The sequence below is a fragment of the Pleurodeles waltl genome, chromosome 1_1 (assembly GCF_031143425.1).
Source record: "Pleurodeles waltl isolate 20211129_DDA chromosome 1_1, aPleWal1.hap1.20221129, whole genome shotgun sequence".
Classification (NCBI taxonomy): domain Eukaryota; kingdom Metazoa; phylum Chordata; class Amphibia; order Caudata; family Salamandridae; genus Pleurodeles; species Pleurodeles waltl.
The window spans coordinates 840,347,013-840,370,363 of NC_090436.1; the positions used below are offsets into that span (position 1 = coordinate 840,347,013).

Sequence of the window (23,351 nt, forward strand, 5' to 3'; positions counted from 1 at the left end):
TAGAGGGCCTGAGGGATACAGGTGCCAGTGTCACCATGGTGACAGAGAAACTGGTTTCCCCTGGCCAATACCTGACTGGAAAAACTTACACAGTCACCAACGCTGACAATCAGAGAAAAGTACATCCCATGGCAATGGTTACTTTAGAATGGGTAGGGGTCAATGGCCTGAAGCAGGTGGTGGTCTCCTCAAATATCCCAGTGGACTGTCTGCTTGGAAATGACCTGGAGTCCTCAGCGTGGGCTGAGGTAGAACTAAAAACCCATGCAGCAATGCTGGGTATCCCTGAACTGGTGTGTGTGAAAACAAGAGCACAGTGCAAGGCACAGGGTGAAAAAGTAGAGCTGGAGTCTGGAAAAATGGCCCAGCCTACCAAGAGAACAGGAAAGTCAGTTGGGAAACCAACTGCAACACAGCAAAAGAAAGGGAACCTCTCTTCTCAGGAAGGAGTTCTGCCCTCTGAGGGAACTGAGCCTTTGGAGCTTGAACCTTATCAGGTTGAGCTCTTAGGCCCAGGGGGACCCTCAAGGGAGGAGCTGTGTAAGGGACAAGAAACCTGTCCCTCTCTTGAAGGCCTTAGGCAGCAAGCTGCTGAAGAGTCCAAGGGCAAGAAAAATGGAACACATAGGGTCTATTGGGAAGATGGACTCCTGTACACTGAGGCCAGAGACCCCAAACCTGGTGCCACTAGGAGAGTGGTAGTGCCTCAGCTGTTCAGAGAGTTCATCCTAACATTGGCCCATGACATTCCCCTTGCTGGACATTTGGGACAAACCAAGACGTGGGAGAGGCTAGTCAACCACTTCTACTGGCCCAATATGTCCAACATGGTTAAGGAGTTTTGCCTCTCCTGCCCCACCTGTCAAGCCAGTGGTAAGACAGGTGGGCACCCAAAGGCCCCCCTCATTCCACTTCCAGTGGTGGGGGTCCCCTTTGAAAGAGTGGGTGTGGACATAGTTGGTCCACTAGAACCTCCCACAGCCTCAGGAAATATGTATATCCTGGTAGTAGTGGATCATGCTACCAGGTATCCTGAAGCTATTCCCCTTAGGTCGACTACTGCCCCTGCAGTAGCCAAGGCCCTCATTGGTATCTTTACCAGAGTGGGTTTTCCTAAGGAGGTGGTGTCTGACAGAGGTACCAACTTCATGTCAGCATACCTGAAACATATGTGGAATGAGTGTGGAGTGACTTATAAATTCACTACACCTTACCATTCACAAACTAATGGCTTAGTTGAGAGATTCAACAAGACATTAAAGGGCATGATCATGGGGCTCCCAGAAAAACTCAAAAGGAGATGGGATGTCCTCCTGCCATGTCTGCTTTTCGCTTACAGGGAGGTACCACAGAAGGGAGTAGGGTTCTCACCCTTTGAACTTCTGTTTGGTCATCCTGTAAGGGGACCACTTGCCCTTGTTAAAGAAGGCTGGGAGAGACCTCTCCATGAGCCTAAACAAGACATAGTGGACTATGTACTTGGCCTTCGCTCTAGAATGGCAGAGTACATGGAAAAGGCAACCAAAAACCTTGAGGCCAGCCAACAGCTCCAGAAGTTTTGGTATGACCAAAAGGCTGCACTGGTTGAGTTCCAACCAGGGCAGAAAGTCTGGGTTCTGGAGCCTGTGGCTCCCAGGGCACTCCAGGACAAATGGAGTGGCCCTTACCCAGTGCTAGAAAGGAAGAGTCAGGTCACCTACCTGGTGGACCTGGGCACAAGCAGGAGCCCCAAGAGGGTGATCCATGTGAACCGCCTTAAGCTCTTCCATGACAGGGCTGATGTGAATCTGTTGATGGTAACAGATGAGGATCAGGAGGCAGAGAGTGAACCTCTCCCTGATCTTCTGTCATCAGACCCAAAAGATGGCACAGTAGATGGAGTGATCTACTCAGACACCCTCTCTGGCCAACAGCAAGCTGATTGTAGGAGAGTCCTACAACAGTTTCCTGAACTCTTCTCCTTAACCCCTGGTCAGACACACCTGTGTACCCATGATGTGGACACAGGAGACAGCATGCCTGTCAAAAACAAAATCTTTAGACAGTCTGACCATGTTAAGGAAAGCATCAAGGTGGAAGTCCACAAGATGCTGGAATTGGGAGTAATTGAGCGCTCTGACAGCCCCTGGGCTAGCCCAGTGGTCTTAGTCCCCAAACCTCACACCAAAGATGGAAAGAAAGAGATGAGGTTTTGTGTGGACTACAGAGGGCTCAATTCTGTCACCAAGACAGATGCCCATCCAATTCCAAGAGCTGATGAGCTCATTGATAAATTAGGTGCTGCCAAATTTCTAAGTACCTTTGACTTGACAGCAGGGTACTGGCAAATAAAAATGGCACCTGGAGCAAAAGAAAAGACAGCATTCTCCACACCTGATGGGCATTATCAGTTTACTGTTATGCCCTTTGGTTTAAAGAATGCCCCTGCCACCTTCCAAAGGTTGGTGAATCAAGTCCTTGCTGGCTTGGAGTCCTTTAGCACAGCTTATCTTGATGATATTGCTGTCTTTAGCTCCACCTGGCAGGATCACCTGGTCCACCTGAAGAAGGTTTTGAAGGCTCTGCAATCTGCAGGCCTCTCTATCAAGGCATCCAAATGCCAGATAGGGCAGGGAACTGTGGTTTACTTGGGCCACCTTGTAGGTGGAGGCCAAGTTCAGCCACTCCAACCCAAGATCCAGACTATTCTGGACTGGGTAGCTCCAAAAACCCAGACTCAAGTCAGGGCATTCCTTGGCTTGACTGGGTATTACAGGAGGTTTGTGAAGGGATATGGATCCATTGTGACAGCCCTCACTGAACTCACCTCCAAGACAATGCCCAAGAAAGTGAACTGGACTGTGGAATGCCAACAGGCCTTTGACACCCTGAAACAAGCAATGTGCTCAGCACCAGTTCTCAAAGCTCCAGATTATTCTAAGCAGTTCATTGTGCAGACTGATGCCTCTGAACATGGGATAGGGGCAGTTTTGTCCCAAACAAATGATGATGGCCTTGACCAGCCTGTTGCTTTCATTAGCAGGAGGTTACTCCCCAGGGAGCAGCGTTGGAGTGCCATTGAGAGGGAGGCCTTTGCTGTGGTTTGGTCCCTGAAGAAGCTGAGACCATACCTCTTTGGGACTCACTTCCTAGTTCAAACTGACCACAGACCTCTCAAATGGCTGATGCAAATGAAAGGTGAAAATCCTAAACTGTTGAGGTGGTCCATCTCCCTACAGGGAATGGACTTTATAGTGGAACACAGACCTGGGACTGCCCATGCCAATGCAGATGGCCTTTCCAGGTTCTTCCACTTAGAAAATGAAGACTCTCTTGGGAAAGGTTAGTCTCATCCTCTTTCGTTTGGGGGGGGGGGTTGTGTAAGGAAATGCCTCCTTGGCATGGTTGCCCCCTGACTTTTTGCCTTTGCTGATGCTATGTTTACAATTGAAAGTGTGCTGAGGCCTGCTAACCAGGCCCCAGCACCAGTGTTCTTTCCCTAACCTGTACTTTTGTATCCACAATTGGCAGACCCTGGCATCCAGATAAGTCCCTTGTAACTGGTACTTCTAGTACCAAGGGCCCTGATGCCAAGGAAGGTCTCTAAGGGCTGCAGCATGTCTTATGCCACCCGGGAGACCTCTCACTCAGCACAGACACACTGCTTGCCAGCTTGTGTGTGCTAGTGAGGACAAAACGAGTAAGTCGACATGGCACTCCCCTCAGGGTGCCATGCCAGCCTCTCACTGCCTAGGCAGTATAGGTAAGACACCCCTCTAGCAGGCCTTACAGCCCTAAGGCAGGGTGCACTATACCATAGGTGAGGGTACCAGTGCATGAGCATGGTACCCCTACAGTGTCTAAACAAAACCTTAGACATTGTAAGTGCAGGGTAGCCATAAGAGTATATGGTCTGGGAGTTTGTCAAACACGAACTCCACAGCACCATAATGGCTACACTGAAAACTGGGAAGTTTGGTATCAAACTTCTCAGCACAATAAATGCACACTGATGCCAGTGTACATTTTATTGTAAAATACACCCCAGAGGGCACCTTAGAGGTGCCCCCTGAAACTTAACCGACTGTCTGTGTAGGCTGACTAGTTTTAGCAGCCTGCCACAAACCGAGACATGTTGCTGGCCCCATGGGGAGAGTGCCTTTGTCACTCTGAGGCCAGTAACAAAGCCTGCACTGGGTGGAGATGCTAACACCTCCCCCAGGCAGGAATTGTCACACCTGGCGGTGAGCCTCAAAGGCTCACCTCCTTTGTGCCAACCCAGCAGGACACTCCAGCTAGTGGAGTTGCCCGCCCCCTCCGGCCAGGCCCCACTTTTGGCGGAGAAAATAATGAGAAAAACAAGGAGGAGTCACTGGCCAGTCAGGACAGCCCCTAAGGTGTCCTGAGCTGAGGTGACTCTGACTTTTAGAAATCCTCCATCTTGCAGATGGAGGATTCCCCCAATAGGGTTAGGATTGTGACCCCCTCCCCTTGGGAGGAGGCACAAAGAGGGTGTACCCACCCTCAGGGCTAGTAGCCATTGGCTACTAACCCCCCAGACCTAAACACGCCCTTAAATTTAGTATTTAAGGGCTACCCTGAACCCTAGAAAATTAGATTCCTGCAACTACAAGAAGAAGGACTGCCTAGCTGAAAACCCCTGCAGAGGAAGACCAGAAGACGACAACTGCCTTGGCTCCAGAAACTCACCGGCCTGTCTCCTGCCTTCCAAAGATCCTGCTCCAGCGACGCCTTCCAAAGGGACCAGCGACCTCGACATCCTCTGAGGACTGCCCCTGCTTCGAAAAGACAAGAAACTCCCGAGGACAGCGGACCTGCTCCAAGAAAGGCTGCAACTTTGTTTCCAGCAGCCTTGAAAGAACCCTGCAAGCTCCCCGCAAGAAGCGTGAGACTTGCAACACTGCACCCGGCGACCGCGACTCGGCTGGTGGAGATCCAACACCTCAGGAGGGACCCCAGGACTACTCTGATACTGTGAGTACCAAAACCTGTCCCCCCTGACCCCACAGCGCCGCCTGCAGAGGGAATCCCGAGGCTTCCCCTGACCGCGACTCTTTGAATCCTAAGTCCCGACACCTGGGAGAGACCCTGCACCCGCAGCCCCCAGGACCTGAAGGACCGGACTTTCACTGGAGCAGTGACCCCCAGGAGTCCCTCTCCCTTGACCAAGTGGAGGTTTCCCCGAGGAACCCCCCCCTTGCCTGCCTGCAGCGCTGAAGAGATCCCTAGATCTCCCATTGACTTCCATTACAAACCCGACGCTTGTTTCTACACTGCACCCGGCCGCCCCCGCGCTGCTGAGGGTGAAATTTCTGTGTGGGCTTGTGTCCCCCCCGGTGCCCTACAAAACCCCCCTGGTCTGCCCTCCGAAGACGCGGGTACTTACCTGCAAGCAGACCGGAACCGGGGCACCCCCTTCTCTCCATTCTAGCCTATGTGTTTTGGGCACCACTTTGAACTCTGCACCTGACCGGCCCTGAGCTGCTGGTGTGGTGACTTTGGGGTTGCTCTGAACCCCCAACGGTGGGCTATCTTGGACCAAGAACTAAGCCCTGTAAGTGTCTTACTTACCTGGTTAACCTAACAAATACTTACCTCCCCTAGGAACTGTGAAAATTGCACTAAGTGTCCACTTTTAAAACAGCTATTTGTGAATAACTTGAAAAGTATACATGCAATTTTGATGATTTGAAGTTCCTAAAGTACTTACCTGCAATACCTTTCGAATGAGATATTACATGTAGAATTTGAACCTGTGGTTCTTAAAATAAACTAAGAAAAGATATTTTTCTATATAAAAACCTATTGGCTGGATTTGTCTCTGAGTGTGTGTACCTCATTTATTGTCTATGTGTATGTACAACAAATGCTTAACACTACTCCTTGGATAAGCCTACTGCTCGACCACACTACCACAAAATAGAGCATTAGTATTATCTATTTTTACCACTATTTTACCTCTAAGGGGAACCCTTGGACTCTGTGCATGCTATTCCTTACTTTGAAATAGCACATACAGAGCCAACTTCCTACAACCTAGAACACCACCTTTCCCTTCTTGGAATCTAAATATCGTACTTACCAGACTCATGGGCCCACCTTTTGAACCCATGCACTCTTGTCAAATTCAATTTTTAACATGGAAGGTTGCCATCCTCGTATTATCACTTCATCACGAAGAGTTAGTGAAATACTAGAATTTACTCTTGAGGAACCTTTTTTCCAAGTACACAAACATAAAGTTGTACTTTGAACAAATCCTAAATTTCTCCCAAAAGTCGTATCTCCTTTTCACATCAACCAAACAGTGGAATTGCCGGTCTTCTTTCCATAGCCTGACTCAGTTGCCAAAAGAGCTCTTCATACTCTAGATCAGTGATACTCAAAGTGCGGCCCTTTGACCTTTACATGTGGCCCCCAGGGCAGCAGTAGGACTAGGCTGCTGTTTATTCGACTTAACAGGCAATACTTTATTTAAACACTATTGAAGATAAAGAAAGGAATTTGTCCTGAACGGCTTAACTGCAGGAACACTTTCATTTTTAATAAAGCTTGCAGCAAATGTCTGCAACTATGATAAAGGTTCTTAAAAATTAAAGTGTATTTCATTTACACGAAGGTCCATTTCATTTTACTACATCAGATTATATCAGTGCATGGAGAAGTATTTCCTTTTAGGAACAATAGATTTCAAACATAAATTCAGAAACATTCATTCCTACCCCCACCTTGATAACGATGCCAATGTGAATTAAGAGGCAATTGCGTTATCTGCACTCTTTGATTGGCCTGATTTGGTATTACACATGAACAACTTCATAGTTTATTAAATCAAACACAGGAGAAGGGTTCGCACAGCGCACGTCCTGAAGTCATGCATTGTGAAGTCCTCCTAGATACAATAATGAAGAAAATGAAGGCAACGTGAAATAAAACAATTGCCTAGGATCACACAATTTGGTAAAGTGGGGAAGCTGGGATTAATGCCATGTTTTCCGGTTTCACATTGAGTGATTCAGCCACTAGATCTATATGCCTTGCTGCCACCTACACTCACCATAACACCACAACCATCCACCCCACCCACCCCCCAATCCACAGCCCTCCCCTACCTTTGATCGCTACGCTGCTAGCATCAGTGCGGCCCTCGGTCACACCACAGATCAAACTTTGTGGCCCCTGGAAAAATATTTGTGAGTACCCATGCCCTAGATCGCAAGAGCTCTTTTGTACTATATAGCTAGAACTAAAGATTTTAGAAAAACAAAAGAACTTCTCGTTGCTTTTCAACAACCACATAAAGGCAATCCTATCTCTAAACAAGGGTTAGCAAGCTGGATTGTTAGATGCATACAAACATGTTTCATTAAGGCAAAAAACAACTTTTGATCACACTCAGTTTGGTATGAAACTTAAGTTCTGACTAGATTGCTTAAACCTCAGATTGCGTAAACCTAGCAGTAAACTTTTCCCAAAGGCTGGATACTTAAGTGGTTATTTGCAGTGCCTAATTTCTTTTACAAAAGAATTTGTAATTTTTGTGTTCTATAGACTTGGGACTTTTGGGTTGCACCTTTAGAGCGGCTGTTACTTTGGTTGGGAGCACAATGCTATTAAATAGTTTGGACAAGGGGGAGGTCCGTTTGGATGAATTGGCTGCTCTGTCTTGGTAATGTATTGGTACAAAAATGACATTGTAGCATATTTGTTATCTGTTTAGTTTTTCAGAAATACAGCAAATACAGCAAGAATGATATGAACAAGGCCATCGATCTAGAACTTAAGGGCGATATTGAAAAATGCCTAATGTCTCTTGGTAAGTAATCTTATTCGTAACCGATAAACACTGCATACTCGTGTAGCAAGGAGATTTGACATGTTGCATTTTCAGTTGAAAGCATTGTATTGCGGTGCTCAACATGATTAATGTTGTGCACCTTTGTACTTATCATAATTTAAAAGTTTCTTCGGAAACTTGGACATGAGGCTAGAGCTCACTCAAAAATTGCTGCAGTTACTGGCGATTTTGCTCCTTGAGCGTTTTACAACTTGGAAGGACAGTAATGTTTGTAAATAACCACCACGCAAGCCTTTTATGACTGGCCATGCTTATGAAAAGTCTTAAATGAAATTTGTCCATTGTCCCTATATTTGTTCACACATAATTGTGATGTGAATTACTAATACATATTACAATTTTCTCTCTCAATTCCCATACAGTGAGTGTTGCCAACTCCAAACCAGCCTACTTTGCTGAAAGATTCCATTTAGCTATGAAGGTATTGCATTCACATTTTCATTTATTTGTGTTTGTACATCTTTAAGGTGGCTTTGTTTAACAGAACAAAGGTTTTTTTTTTCCCTTCAAATTAATGTTAGGGAAAATGAAGGATTTTAAGAGTCAAGCTGAAATTTGAGGCAAGTCAAAAAGCTTTTTATGTGCCTTTTACCACCAGTAATGTCCATCCCCTTTCTGTAAGCAGTGTTATGAAACTGGCCACAGTTGGTAACCTGAAAGTGTCTTTTGCTGTTCCTCTTTTTCCCTATTTCAGCTTGCTCACAATCTGAACTATGCCCAAGGATGAACTTCAGCAGTCGCAGACCTTGCATGAGTGAATTATGCATATTTGTTGGCCTGACAGTCAACACCACTAAGAGGCAAGGCAAGTGCCTGCTTCTAAGAATGTTGTCCGCTCCGGTCCGATTTGAAAATATGATGGACCACTCCCTCAATTACTACCATGTTTGGAGGGTCAGCAGTGTACCCACCTACACATGTACAATCATTTAATCTCTCCATAAATATCCTTGAGGCATCTGGTGTACAGAAAATGGTTTGTCACAAAGCTGTAACTTGAGGAACCTCCAGATAGCCTCATTCGAGTGAGCGTTACCTGAGGAAAGTCCGTGGGGTTCCCACCAAGTATCCTCTAAGTGGTTGTAATGCCCAGTCACCAATCTACAATGTTTAAATTATTTACTGGTAATCCTATCAACTCTGAGCCCAATTATCCTTTTTTCTTTCATTACATGCAAGGCCTGTCTGCCTCTTCCCAGACATGACTTGCCCCCACAGACTTCTACTCCAAACAGATTCAATTAGAAACCTCTCTTTCCCTCCTCGTCCTGTTTTAGACAAGCTAAAAGATGAATCATAATCGTTTCAACCTCAAGTTTGCCTCAAACCGCAGCATGGAGGGAGAGTGTAATGAATATAACAAGGAATATTAGACTCCGTATTGAAATTACTGGTTAATAATTAACATCTAGTTAGTCGTTTAAGTCCTTACATGTGAGGCATACTTAAGCTAAAACAGGATGACCTGTAGAACAATGCCCAACATGTCATATAATTAAGCAAACATCCTATTTTACACATTCGAGCATTGGTGAGAGAACTTTTGAACCAAAAGACCAAAACCGTCTGGTAGATTCATAATTACAAAATAGTTGCCCAGGTAGCTGCCCACACATTTCTGAAAAAGTTTCCACTCAAGCAGCTGGCATTCCTCTTGTGGATCTCATTTGAATTCTCTGAGAACAAAGCACTCCTGATATGGTAAGGAGATCAAAGATCTAATCCAGCCACATAGTCTTGGTTGAAGGTTTTACCATCCCTGTTCTCTTGACGAAGTTTAAAAAACGATTCACCAAAGAGTCGCCATCTAGATTATTACTCCATTATTTTTTAAAGGTTTTTAAGACAGTCCATTGAACCCTGTCTGAGGGAAGCTAAATAGAAATTTTCCTGTTGAAAAATCTAAATGTGAATGTTATTTCTTTCACAGAATGTACCTCCTTTCTTTCACGTGTAATCCTGAACGCGTTCCAATTATGTGAGTAATAATTCAAAGTAGAACTTGTCTGGAAGCCTGCACCCCAAAGCCTATGTCTTAGACCTTTTCTCATCAAACCCACTAGTTCCCTCCGCAAGCTGCTATTGGCGACATTTCAATGTTTGCTGAAGAACCAGTAATCTTGAGAAGAGAAGGGACTGAAGGAGGCACTGTATCTGGGCATGACTTTACAAAAATTTGGAGAGGATATCCGGATGAGTGGGGTTATGCCAGAGCAGGCAGAGTATCAGATGCTTTCTCACTTGAATCATGAATGTTAAAATTGGAGAGAGCGATGGCAATGCAAACTGGAGATCTAGAGGCCACAGGCCAGAAATCTTGAGGAACATTTGAAGGTGTTAGTCTTGTTTATTTAGGGTTGTGCAGTCTTATTGCTTTTTCAGATGAGTACTGTCTTGCCTACCAAATGAAAGAAGAACCCTATCAAAGCCAGACAAATCGCTTCTAGTTCCTTTCACTTGGAACAAGCATTTGCAGGGCAATAGGTCTCGCATATTTCGAACAAGTTATCATCTTTTGACAACAGCACCCATAAGCAAAAAAACTAAACAAAAAAAACTGCAAACAAAGACGACTTAACAAAATAAAGTTAGCTTTAAAAAATAAAACATTGCAATTTTGTTTGGCAAAAACATGCCCAGCAGGACAATCACAAGCGGCCTGTTGGCGTGGCACTGGAAGTTAAAACAAAATAATACCTCAATGAAGTGGGGAGCAGCAGACGGCCACTAATTAAATTTAAATCAATTAGTGCTTGATCCCTGCTCCACACAGAGGAACAAAAATGATGCTGTACATGCCTCTGTGGATTACGAGGCTGTTAAAAAAAAAAAAAAAAAAAAAAAAAGCCACGCAAACCAACAAATGGTGATCAGAATCCAAGCCCTTTACTGAACACAACAGTGCCTCGCATACGAGACACTCGGCGCATGCACTCGCAGGCTGGAACCTAAAAATAGAATTTCTGGAGAAAAAATTCCTTCCTCTGCAGGACACGATCCACCATTCTCTGCCTATCTCTACTTGATCCCTCGGCAGTGTACAACTTTCACCTTGCATTCCTACCTCTTTGCTGTTATTCCTTTAGCCCTCCAAACGTTGGGCCTCATTACAAGTTTGGTGGAGGGGATTACTGTGTCACGAACGTAACGGATATCCCACCTGCTGTATTGCAAGTTCCATAGGATATAATGCAACTTGTAATATGGCGGATGGGTATCCATTACATTTGTAACGGAGTAATCCCCTCTGCCAAACTGGGAATGAGGTCCTTTCTCACTGCTTTCCTCCACCACTCTCTCATACTTGAATTTTCTTTCTGTTTTATTGAATAAACCACTTTATTACTCCTCCCCTGCCCCCATCCAGTGTTGCAACCAGCCACATTCTTATTTTCTTCTAAATTTTATTTTTATATTTTGGAGAGTGTGGCAGCTGTAACTTGCTGCTTAAATAGTCCTAACTTTAAAAACAAATGTGCAGCAGTATACTTCTGCTAAATGTTTGTTTCCACTTGCCAGTATATCATTATGATCCACGTGTGTGCAAATGTGATGATAAATTTGCATTGTCATCCATTTTGCTGGTGTACACCAGTTTGGCAGATGGCACTGAGAGGCGAGACTTATTAACTTTGCCAGTGTTTGTTGTGGTTGATGCTTTATGCACTAACTGTGTTTTTACAAAAGGCACTTAACTCGCAGATAGAAAAGAAACCACAGAACTCTTAATTCTTCACTGATGCTCATCTCTGAATATATTAACGCTTACATACCAGGAAATTGCTTATGTAAGACTGTTATGCATTTGTGAAATTTCTGGGCAACATCATGTAGGAAGTTGGCTCTGTATGCACAGAGTCCAAGGGTTCCCCTTAGAGGTAAGATAGTGGCAAAAAGAGATAATACTAATGCTCTATTTTGTGGTAGTGTGGTCGAGCAGTAGGCTTATTAAAGGAGTAGTGTTAAGCATTTGTTGTACATACACGCAGGCAATAAATGAGAAACACACACTCCGAGACAATTCCAGCCAATAGGTTTTTGTATAGAAAAATATATTTTCTTAGTTTATTTTAAGAACCACAGGTTCAAATTCTACATGTAATATCTCATTTGAAAGGTATTGCAGGTAAGTACTTTAGGAACTTTGAATAATCACAATAGCATATATACTTGTTACATAAAACACATATAGCTATTTTAAAAGTGGACACTGCAATTTTCAACAGTTCCTGGGGGAGGTAAAGTAATGTTAGGTTCGATGGCATCTGTCGCTGTAGATACACATGGTATGCATGAGCTCGCCATCTGGTGTTGGGTCGGAGTGTTACAAGTTGTTTTTCTTCGAAGAAGTGTTTTCGAGTCACGGGACCGAGTGACTCCTCCTTCTGTGCTCATTGCGCATGGGCGTCGACTCCATCTTCGATTGTTTTCTTTCCGCCATCGGGTTCGGACGTGTTCCTGTCGCTCCGGGTTTCGGAACGGAAAGATAGCTGAAAATGGAAGATTTTCGACGGTATCGTTGCGATCCGGTTCGAGATAGACACATACGACGACGCGTTGAACATCGAAGCGCTTCGGTGCCCTTCGGGGTAGATTTCGGCACCCCGTTGGGGCCTAGTCGGCCCGACCGCGTGGAGAACAACGCCGATGGAACGGACCCCGTTTCGATTCTGCCCCGAATGCCACAACAAATATCCTTATACGGACCTACACTCGGTCTGTAACCTGTGCCTGTCACCCGAGCACAGCGAAGAATCCTGTGAGGCCTGTCGGGCGTTCCGGTCCCGAAAAACTCTGCGCGACCGTCGAGCGAGGAGACTGCAGATGGCGTCCACGCCAAAGGAGCGTCGACAGTTCGAGACAGAAGAGGAACAGGAGGAATCCTTTTCCATCCAGGATTCAGACTCCGACGAGCTAGACTCTACAAAAACTGTGAGTAAGACGTCGAGATCAGAACTTAAAAAAGGAAAGAAGGCCCAGGGGACGCCACTGCCAACCGGCCATGGCTCCACCCAAATTCTCGGTGACCAACAATCGGCACCGAAAAAGGCCCATTCAGTGTCGAGATCGTCCGACTTCGGTCGAGACACCGGCACGCAGCCTCCTCGGGACCGAGAGAGTGCTAAACAGAAGCATCGACACCGAGAGTTCGGTGTCGACACGGATCGACGCCGAGACAGTGGCGCCGAAGACCATAGAGGCCAAGAATTTTCGGCCCAGAAAAAGAGGAAGGTTACCTCGGAGCCGAAAAAACAATCAACAGGGTTTTCGGAGCCGAAAAAAGCGACATCAGACCCTGTTTCAGACTCCTATACTGAAGAGCATTCTATGTCTTCACAAATGAAGAAACATAGATTTGAACAAGAACTGCAATCCACTGACGTGGATCACACGCAAAAGCGTATCTTTATTCAGCAGGGGACTGGGAAGATCAGTACCCTTCCACCTGTCAAACGAAAGAGAACACTTCAGTTTACTCCTCAGCAACAAACAGCACAAAAGGTAACACCTCCTCCCTCGCCTCCACCTGTAACTCCTGCTTCGCCAACTTACACCCCGTCACATTCGCCAGCTCACACCGCCATGAGCCACGATGACCAAGATCAGGATGCGTGGGACTTGTACGACGCACCAGTGTCTGATAACAGCCCAGACACATACCCAACTAGGCCATCACCACCGGAAGACAGCACAGCCTACTCACAAGTGGTGGCTAGAGCAGCACTATTCCATAATGTGGAACTACACTCGGAACAAGTAGAGGATGATTTTTTATTTAACACCCTCTCTTCAACCCACAGCTCCTACCAAAGCCTGACGATGCTCCCAGGCATGCTACGCCATGCAAAGGACATTTTCAAGGAGCCAGTTAAAAGTAGGGCAGTGACGCCTAGGGTGGACAAAAAGTATAAGGCGCCTCCTACGGACCCTGTATTCATCACCTCTCAGTTGCCACCAGATTCTGTGGTGGTAGGGGCTGCCAGAAAACGGGCAAATTCACACACTTCTGGGGATGCACCTCCCCCAGATAAAGAAAGCAGGAAGTTCGATGCAGCCGGGAAGAGGGTTGCTGTCCAAGCAGCAAACCAGTGGCGCATCGCAAATTCACAAGCGCTGCTAGCGCGATACGACAGAGCCCACTGGGATGAGATGCAGCATCTCATTGAACATCTCCCAAAAGATCTGCAAAAAAGAGCAAAACAGGTTGTTGAGGAGGGTCAAAACATTTCCAACAATCAAATACGCTCCTCCATGGATGCAGCAGACACGGCCGCAAGGACCATTAATACGTCGGTTACCATCCGTAGGCACGCATGGCTCAGAACGTCTGGATTCAAGGCAGAAATTCAGCAGGCAGTGCTTAACATGCCAGTAAACGAAAAACTTCTGTTCGGTCCGGAGGTCGACACAGCCATAGAAAAGCTCAAGAAGGACACTGACACTGCCAAGGCCATGGGCGCACTCTACTCCCCGCAGAGCAGAGGATCTTATAACACCTTCCGCAAAACACCTTTTAGAGGAGGGTTTCGGGGTCAGGCCACACAAGCTAGCACCTCACAGTCCGCACCGCCCACCTACCAGGGACAGTACAGGGGAGGTTTTCGGGGCCAGTATAGAGGGGGGCAATTCCCTAGGAATAGAGGAAGATTTCAAAGCCCCAAAACCACTACCAACAAGCAGTGACTCACACGTCACTCACCCCTCCCACACAACACCAGTGGGGGGGAGGATACGTCAATATTACGAAGCATGGGACAAAATAACTACAGACACATGGGTCCTAGCAATTATCCAACATGGTTATTGCATAGAATTCCTGCAATTCCCTCCAGACATACCACCAAAATCACAAAATTTATCAAAATACCATTCACAGCTTCTAGAGATAGAAGTTCAAGCACTACTGCAAAAAAATGCAATAGAATTAGTACCAAGCACACAAATAAACACAGGAGTTTATTCACTGTACTTCTTGATACCAAAAAAGGACGAAACACTGAGACCAATTCTAGACCTCAGAGTAGTAAACACATTCATCAAATCAGACCACTTTCACATGGTCACACTACAAGAAGTGTTACCATTGCTCAAAAAACACAACTACATGACAACCCTAGACCTCAAGGACGCATATTTCCATATACCAATACATCAATCACACAGGAAATATCTAAGGTTTGTATTCAAAGGAATACATTACCAATTCAAAGTATTGCCTTTTGGTTTAACAACCGCTCCAAGAGTATTCACAAAATGCCTAGCAGTAGTCGCTGCACACATCAGAAGGCAGCAAATACATGTGTTCCCGTATCTAGACGACTGGCTAATCAAAACCAGTTCGCTCACACAATGCTCAAACCACACAAATCAAGTCATACAAACCCTCTACAAACTAGGGTTCACCGTCAACTTTGCAAAATCAAACATTCTGCCAAGCAAAGTACAGCAATATCTAGGAGCCATAATAGACACGACAAAAGGAGTAGCAACGCCAACTCCACAAAGGATCCACAATTTCAACAGTCATTCAACACATGTCTCCAAACCAAACAATACAAGCAAGAACAATACTACAGCTCCTAGGCATGATGTCCTCATGCATAGCCATTGTCCCAAACGCAAGACTGCACATGAGGCCCTTACAACAGTGCCTAGCCTCACAGTGGTCTCAAGCACAGGGTCACCTTCTAGATCTGGTGTTGCTAAACCGCCAAACTTACCTCTCGCTTCTATGGTGGAACAGTATAAATTTAAACATAGGGCGGCCTTTCCAAGACCCAGTGCCACAGTACGTAATAACAACAGATGCTTCCATGACAGGGTGGGGAGCACATCTCAATCAACACAACATAAGAGGACAATGGAACATACATCAAACAAAACTGCATATAAATCATCTAGAATTATTAGCAGTTTTTCAAGCACTAAAAGCTTTCCAACCAATCGTAACCCACAAATACATCCTTGTCAAAACGGACAACATGACAACGATGTATTATCTAAACAAACAAGGAGGAACACATTCAACGCAGTTAAGCTTGTTAGCTCAAAAAATATGGAAGTGGGCAATCCACCATCAAATTGGTCTAATAGCACAGTTTATTCCGGGGATCCAGAATCAGCTGGCAGACAATCTCTCTCGAGATCACCAGCAAGTCCACGAATGGGAAATCCACCCACAGATTCTGAACACCTACTTCACACTCTGGGGAACACCACAAATAGACTTATTTGCAACAAAAGAGAACGCAAAATGCCAAAACTTCGCGTCCAGATACCCACACAAGCAATCCCAAGGCAATGCCCTATGGATGAACTGGTCAGTAATATTTGCTTACGCTTTTCCTCCTCTCCCTCTCCTTCCTTACCTAGTAAACAAATTGAGTCAAAACAAACTCAAACTCATTTTAATAGCACCAACTTGGGCAAGACAACCCTGGTACACAACACTGCTAGATCTGTCTGTAGTACCACACATCAAACTGCCCAACAAACCAGATCTGTTAACGCAACACAACCAACAGATCAGACACCCGGACCCAGCATCGCTGAATCTAGCAATCTGGCTCCTGAAATCCTAGAATTCGGACACTTACAACTTAGCCAAGAGTGTATGGAAGTCATAAAGCAGGCCAGAAGGCCATCCACTAGACACTGCTACCCAAGTAAGTGGAAAAGATTTGTTTGGTACTGCCATCATAATCAGATACAACCACTAGACGCAACTCCAAAACATATAGTAAATTACTTGATCCATTTACAAAAAGCGAAGCTAGCCGTTCGATGGCATATGTTGCTGCAGATACACATGTTTGGCACAGTCCGCTGCCTGGTGTTGGGCTCGGAGTATTACAAGTTGTTTTTCTTCGAAGAAGTCTTTTTGGTCACGGGACCGAAGGACTCCTCCCTCCTCGGCTCCATTGCGCATGGGCGTCGACTCCATCTTAGATTGTTTTTTTCCGCTGTCGGGTTCGGACGTATTCCTTTTCGCTCCGTGTTTCGGTTCGGAAAGTTAGTCAGAATCTCGGAAGAAAGCGTCGGTATTGTTCCGTTCGGTATCGGGATAGTTAGGTACATCGACACCGATTATCGGAAGACTTTGGGGTAGTTTCGATCCCCCATCGGGGCCTGGTCGGCCCGACCGCGTGCGACATCGAAGCCGATGGAACGGACCCCGTTTCGTTTCTGCCCAAAATGTCACAGTAAGTATCCTTATACAGATCAGCACTTGGTCTGTAACTTGTGCTTGTCCCCCGAGCACAAGGAGGATACCTGTGAAGCCTGTCGAGCCTTCCGGTCCAGAAAAACACTCCGGGACCGAAGAGCCAGGCGTCAACAAATGGCGTCCACGTCGACAAAACAACGTTTCGACGAGGAAGAGGAAACATTCTCGGTTCCGGAATCAGAATCCGGAGACTCCGACGTCGAACAACAGCAACAAACTGTGAGTAAGACGTCGAAAAGTAAATCCATCAACAAACCGAAAGCCCAGGGGACGCCACTGCCAACAGGCCATGGCTCGACCCATAAAACAGGTGACCCGTCGAAGGCGCCGAAAAAGGGCACGCCCATAGCGAAGACACCCGACTCCGGTCGAGGGACCGCCATGGAGCAACCTCGGAGCCAAGAAAGCGGCTCCGAGAGACAAAAACAAGATACCGGCACCGAAAAACATCGGCACCGAGAATGCATGCCGAAAGGAACAAAAATTCTATCGGTGCCGAAACCGAAAAAAGATTCTCTCTCGGCGCCGAAAAATACCACACCTTCATCCTACTCAGAGGAACAAGGAATAAGTGGCCAAATGCACAGATTTGGACAAGAGCTCCAAAGTGTAGAATCGGACTACACACAAAAGAGACTGTACATCCAGCACGACACAGGGAAGATATCAACCCTTCCCCCAATCATGAGGAAAAGAAGGATCGGACTTCCAAAGGATGACGCACAACCACAAGCCAAAGTGGTTAAAAAAGTCACGCCTCCGCCCTCTCCACCACAGGCATCGCCGGCACAAACACCGCCACAAATGCACTCACCAGCGCAAACTACCATAAGTCATGACGATCAGGATCAAGACGCTTGGGACCTGTATGACACCCCAGTGCCGGACAATGATCCCGAGTCATACCCCACAAAGCCGTCACCGCCAGAGGACAGTACCTCATACTCGCAACTGGTGGCTAGGGCAGCAGAATTCCACAATGTCCAACTGCATTCCGATCCTATAGAGGATGATTTTTTATTTAACACCCTCTCGGCTACACACAGCCAATATCAATGTCTCCCAATGCTACCAGGGATGTTACGGCACGCAAAACAAATTTTTGAAGAGCCCGTAAAATCAAGAGCCATCACCCCAAGGGTGGATAAGAAATACAAACCACCACCCACAGACCCAGTGTTTATTACTTCGCAGTTACCACCTGACTCCGTGGTAGTAGGGGCAGCTCGCAAGAGAGCAAATTCACATACATCTGGCGACGCCCCACCTCCGGACAAAGAAAGCCGAAAATTTGATGCGGCAGGGAAAAGAGTAGCATCACAGGCAGCCAACCAGTGGCGCATCGCAAATTCACAAGCGCTGCTGGCCAGATATGACCGCGCACACTGGGACGAGATGCAACTTCTCGTAGACCATCTTCCCCAGGAATACCAAAAAAGGGTGCAGCAAATAGTGGAAGAGGGACAAACGATCTCAAACAATCAAATCCGCTCTTCACTAGACGCAGCCGATACTGCAGCAAGAACAGTCAACACTGCTGTCACCATAAGGAGACACGCTTGGCTACGCACTTCAGGCTTCAAACCTGAAATCCAGCAGGCTGTCCTTAATATGCCCTTCAACGAGAAACAACTTTTTGGCTCTGAAGTGGATACAGCCATTGAAAAAATTAAAAAGGACACAGACACGGCCAAGGCCATGGGCGCACTCTACTCCCCGCAGAGCAGAGGCTCTTTCAGAAAAACTCCATTTAGAGGGGGGTTTCGTGGCCAACCCACAGACACCACCAGCCAACAAACAAGAACCACACCATATCAGGGTTCCTTCCAAAGGGGAGGTTTCAGGGGATATCGGGGGGGGTCAATTCCCAAGGAGTAGGGGAAGATTCCAGACTCCAAAAACACCTCCACCTAAACAGTGACTTTCAAGTCACGCAACCCCTTCACTCAACACCAGTGGGGGGAAAGACTAAGCCAATTCTACCAAACTTGGCAACAGATTACAACAGACAATTGGGTATTAGCAATAATCCAACATGGCTATTGCATAGAATTCCACAACTTCCCACCAAACATCCCCCCCAAAACACGCAAAATGTCACCACAACATTTAGAACTTTTAGGACTAGAAGTTCAAGCACTACTGCAAAAAGATGCAATAGAGTTAGTACCAGTACAACAAAAAAACACAGGAGTTTACTCCCTGTACTTTCTAATTCCAAAAAAAAGGCAAAACATTAAGACCAATATTAGATCTCAGGACACTAAATACCTACATCATATCGGACCATTTTCACATGGTCACACTACAAGACATCATTCCACTGCTCAAACAGCAAGATTACATGACCACATTAGACCTAAAGGATGCGTACTTTCATATACCAATACACCCTTCTCACAGAAAGTACCTACGGTTCGTATTCAAAGGAATACAATACCAATTCAAGGTGTTGCCATTCGGAATAACAACTGCACCAAGAGTGTTCACAAAATGTCTAGCAGTAGTAGCAGCACACATCAGGAGACAACAGATACATGTGTTCCCTTACCTAGACGATTGGCTAATCAAGACCAACACAGTAAAAAAATGCGCAAACGACACCACATTTGTCATACAAACCCTTCACAAACTGGGGTTTTCCATCAACTATACAAAATCACACCTAGAACCGTGTCAAACACAACAATATCTAGGAGCAACCATCAACACATCAAAAGGAATTGCCACTCCAAGTCCACAAAGAGTGCAGGCATTCCACAAGGTAATAAGTGCTATGTTTCCAAACCAAAAGATACAAGCAAAACATGTGCTAAAACTTCTAGGCATGATGTCATCATGCATAGCCATTGTCCCAAACGCAAGACTACACATGCGACCCTTACAACAGTGTCTAGCATCACAATGGTCACAGGCACAGGGTCAACTTCAAAATCTGGTGTTGGTAGACCGCCAAACATACCTCTCGCTTCTATGGTGGAACAGCAAAAATTTAAACAAAGGGCGGACATTTCAGGACCCAGTGCCTCAATACGTTATAACAACAGATGCATCCATGACAGGGTGGGGAGCACACCTCAATCACCACAGCATTCAAGGACAATGGGATATACACGAAACAAAATTTCATATCAATTACCTAGAACTGTTAGCAGTATTTCTAGCGTTAAAAGCCTTCCAACCCATAATAACACACAAATACATTCTTGTCAAAACAGACAACATGACAACAATGTATTATTTAAACAAACAAGGAGGAACACACTCAACACAATTGTGCCTCCTAACACAAAAAATTTGGCAGTGGGCGATTCACAACAACATTCGCCTAATAGCACAATTTATTCCAGGAATACAAAACCAACTAGCAGACAACCTTTCGCGAGACCACCAACAAGTCCACGAATGGGAAATTCACCCCCAAGTTCTGAACAAGTACTTTCAAATTTGGGGAACACCCCAGATAGATTTGTTCGCAACAAAAGAAAACTCAAAATGCCAAAACTTCGCATCCAGGTACCCACACCGCGAATCACAAGGCAATGCTCTATGGATGAGTTGGTCAGGGATATTTGCGTACGCTTTTCCCCCCTCTCCCTCTCCTTCCATATCTAGTAAACAAGTTGAGTCAAAACCAACTCAAACTCATACTGATAGCACCCACATGGGCAAGACAACCTTGGTATACAACTCTACTAGACCTTTCACTAGTACCGCATGTCAAACTACCCAACAGGCCAGATCTGTTAACACAACACAAACAACAGATCAGGCATCCAAACCCAGCATCATTGAATCTGGCAATTTGGCTCCTGAAATCCTAGAATTCTGACACTTAGACCTCACACAAGAATGCATGGAGGTCATAAAACAAGCTAGAAAACCTTCCACTAGACACTGCTATGCATCTAAGTGGAAAAGATTTGTTTACTACTGCCATGCCAATCAAATTCAACCATTACATGCCTCTACTAAAGACATAGTAGGATTCTTACTACATTTGCAAAAAGCAAATCTCGCTTTTTCATCTATAAAAATACACCTCGCAGCAATATCTGCTTACCTACAAACTACTCATTCATCGTCTCTATTTAGAATATCAGTTATTAAAGCATTCATGGAAGGGCTAAAAAGAATTATACCACCAAGAACACCACCAGTTCCTTCATGGAATCTTAACATCGTCTTAACAAGACTCATGGGTCCACCTTTCGAACCCATGCATTCCTGTGAAATGCAATATCTAACCTGGAAGGTCGCATTTCTCATTGCAATCACATCCCTCAGAAGAGTAAGTGAAATACAGGCATTTACCATACAAGAACCATTTATTCAAATACACAACAATAAAATAGTTCTAAGAACAAATCCAAAATTTCTGCCAAAAGTAATCTCACCATTCCATTTAAATCAAACAGTAGAATTGCCAGTGTTCTTCCCACAACCAAATTCTGTGGCTGAAAGGGCACTACATACATTAGACATCAAAAGAGCACTAATGTATTACATTGACAGAACAAAGCTAATCAGGAAAACAAAACAACTGTTCATAGCTTTTCAAAAACCACACATAGGAAATCCAATCTCTAAACAAGGCATTGCTAGATGGATAGTCAGATGCATTCAAACATGCTATCTTAAAGCCAAAAGAGAATTGCCTATTACACCAAAGGCACACTCAACCAGAAAGAAAGGTGCTACAATGGCCTTTCTAGGAAACATTCCTATGAGCGAAATATGTAAGGCTGCAACCTGGTCTACGCCTCATACGTTTACTAAACACTACTGTGTAGACGTACTAAATGCACAACAAGCTACAGTGGGCCAAGCTGTACTAAGAACATTATTCCAAACTACTTCAACTCCTACAGGCTAAACCACCGCTTTTAGGGGAGGTAACTGCTTTATAGTCTATGCCAAACATGTGTATCTGCAGCAACATATGCCATCGAACTGAAAATGTCACTTACCCAGTGTACATCTGTTCGTGGCATTAGTCGCTGCAGATTCACATGTACCCTCCCACCTCCCCGGGAAGCCTGTAGCCGTTTAGAAGTAGATCATAAATCTTAAACATCTGAACATTTGTAAATAATTATTAGAAACTCTTAACGTACATACATATTCACTCCATTGCATGGGCACTATTTATACCAAGCAACTCCATCCTCACCCTCTGCGGGGAAAACAATCTAAGATGGAGTCGACGCCCATGCGCAATGGAGCCGAGGAGGGAGGAGTCCTTCGGTCCCGTGACCAAAAAGACTTCTTCGAAGAAAAACAACTTGTAATACTCCGAGCCCAACACCAGGCAGCGGACTGTGCCAAACATGTGAATCTGCAGCGACTAATGCCACGAACAGATGTACACTGGGTAAGTGACATTTTCATTCTCTTCTATTAAAATACACCTTGCAGCAATATCTGCATACCTGCAAACTACCTATTCAACTTCCTTGTATAAAATACCAGTTATCAAAGCATTTATAGAAGGGCTTAAAAGAATTATACCACCAAGAACACCACCTGTTCCTTCATGGAACCTAAACGTGGTTCTAACAAGACTCATGGGCCCACCTTTCGAACCCATGCACTCTTGCGGAATACAATTCCTAACATGGAAAGTTGCCTTTCTCATCGCCATTACATCTCTAAGAAGAGTAAGTGAAATTCAAGCGTTCACAACACAAGAGCCTTTTATACAAATACATAAAAATAAGGTCGTCCTACGACCTAATCCAAAAGTTATTTCACCATTCCATCTAAATCAAACGGTAGAACTACCAGTTTTTTTCCCACAGCCAGATTCTGTGGCTGAAAGAGCACTACATACATTAGATGTCAAAAGAGCATTAATGTACTACATTGATAGAACAAAAAACATCAGAAAAACTAAACAGCTATTTATTGCATTCCAAAAACCTCATGTAGGTAACCCAATATCAAAACAAGGTATAGCCAGATGGATAGTTAAATGCATCCAAATCTGCTACCTTAAAGCAAAAAGACAACTGCCCATTACTCCCAGGGCACATTCAACAAGGAAAAAAGGTGCTTCAATGGCCTTTTTAGGAAACATCCCAATGCAGGAAATATGTAAGGCAGCCACTTGGTCTACGCCTCACACATTCACCAAACACTACTGTATAGATGTGCTATCCGCACAACAAGCTACAGTAGGTCAAGCTGTATTAAGAACTCTATTTCACACAACTTCTACTCCTACAGGCTAAACCACCGCTTATGGGGAACTAACTGCTTACTAGT

General features: G+C 45.2%; 1 protein-coding gene across 2 annotated transcripts in view; it reads left to right on the plus strand.

Annotated features, from left to right (window-relative positions):
- Positions 1 to 23,351, plus strand: part of LOC138287976 (annexin A1-like) — a 150,690-nt gene that overhangs the window by 121,930 nt on the left and 5,409 nt on the right. For both annotated transcript variants that reach the window (XM_069229037.1, XM_069229046.1), the window contains exons 10-11: positions 7,721 to 7,816; positions 8,221 to 8,279. In XM_069229037.1, the coding sequence (XP_069085138.1) occupies positions 7,721 to 7,816; positions 8,221 to 8,279 (155 nt within the window). The remainder of the gene's footprint in view (positions 1 to 7,720; positions 7,817 to 8,220; positions 8,280 to 23,351) is intronic.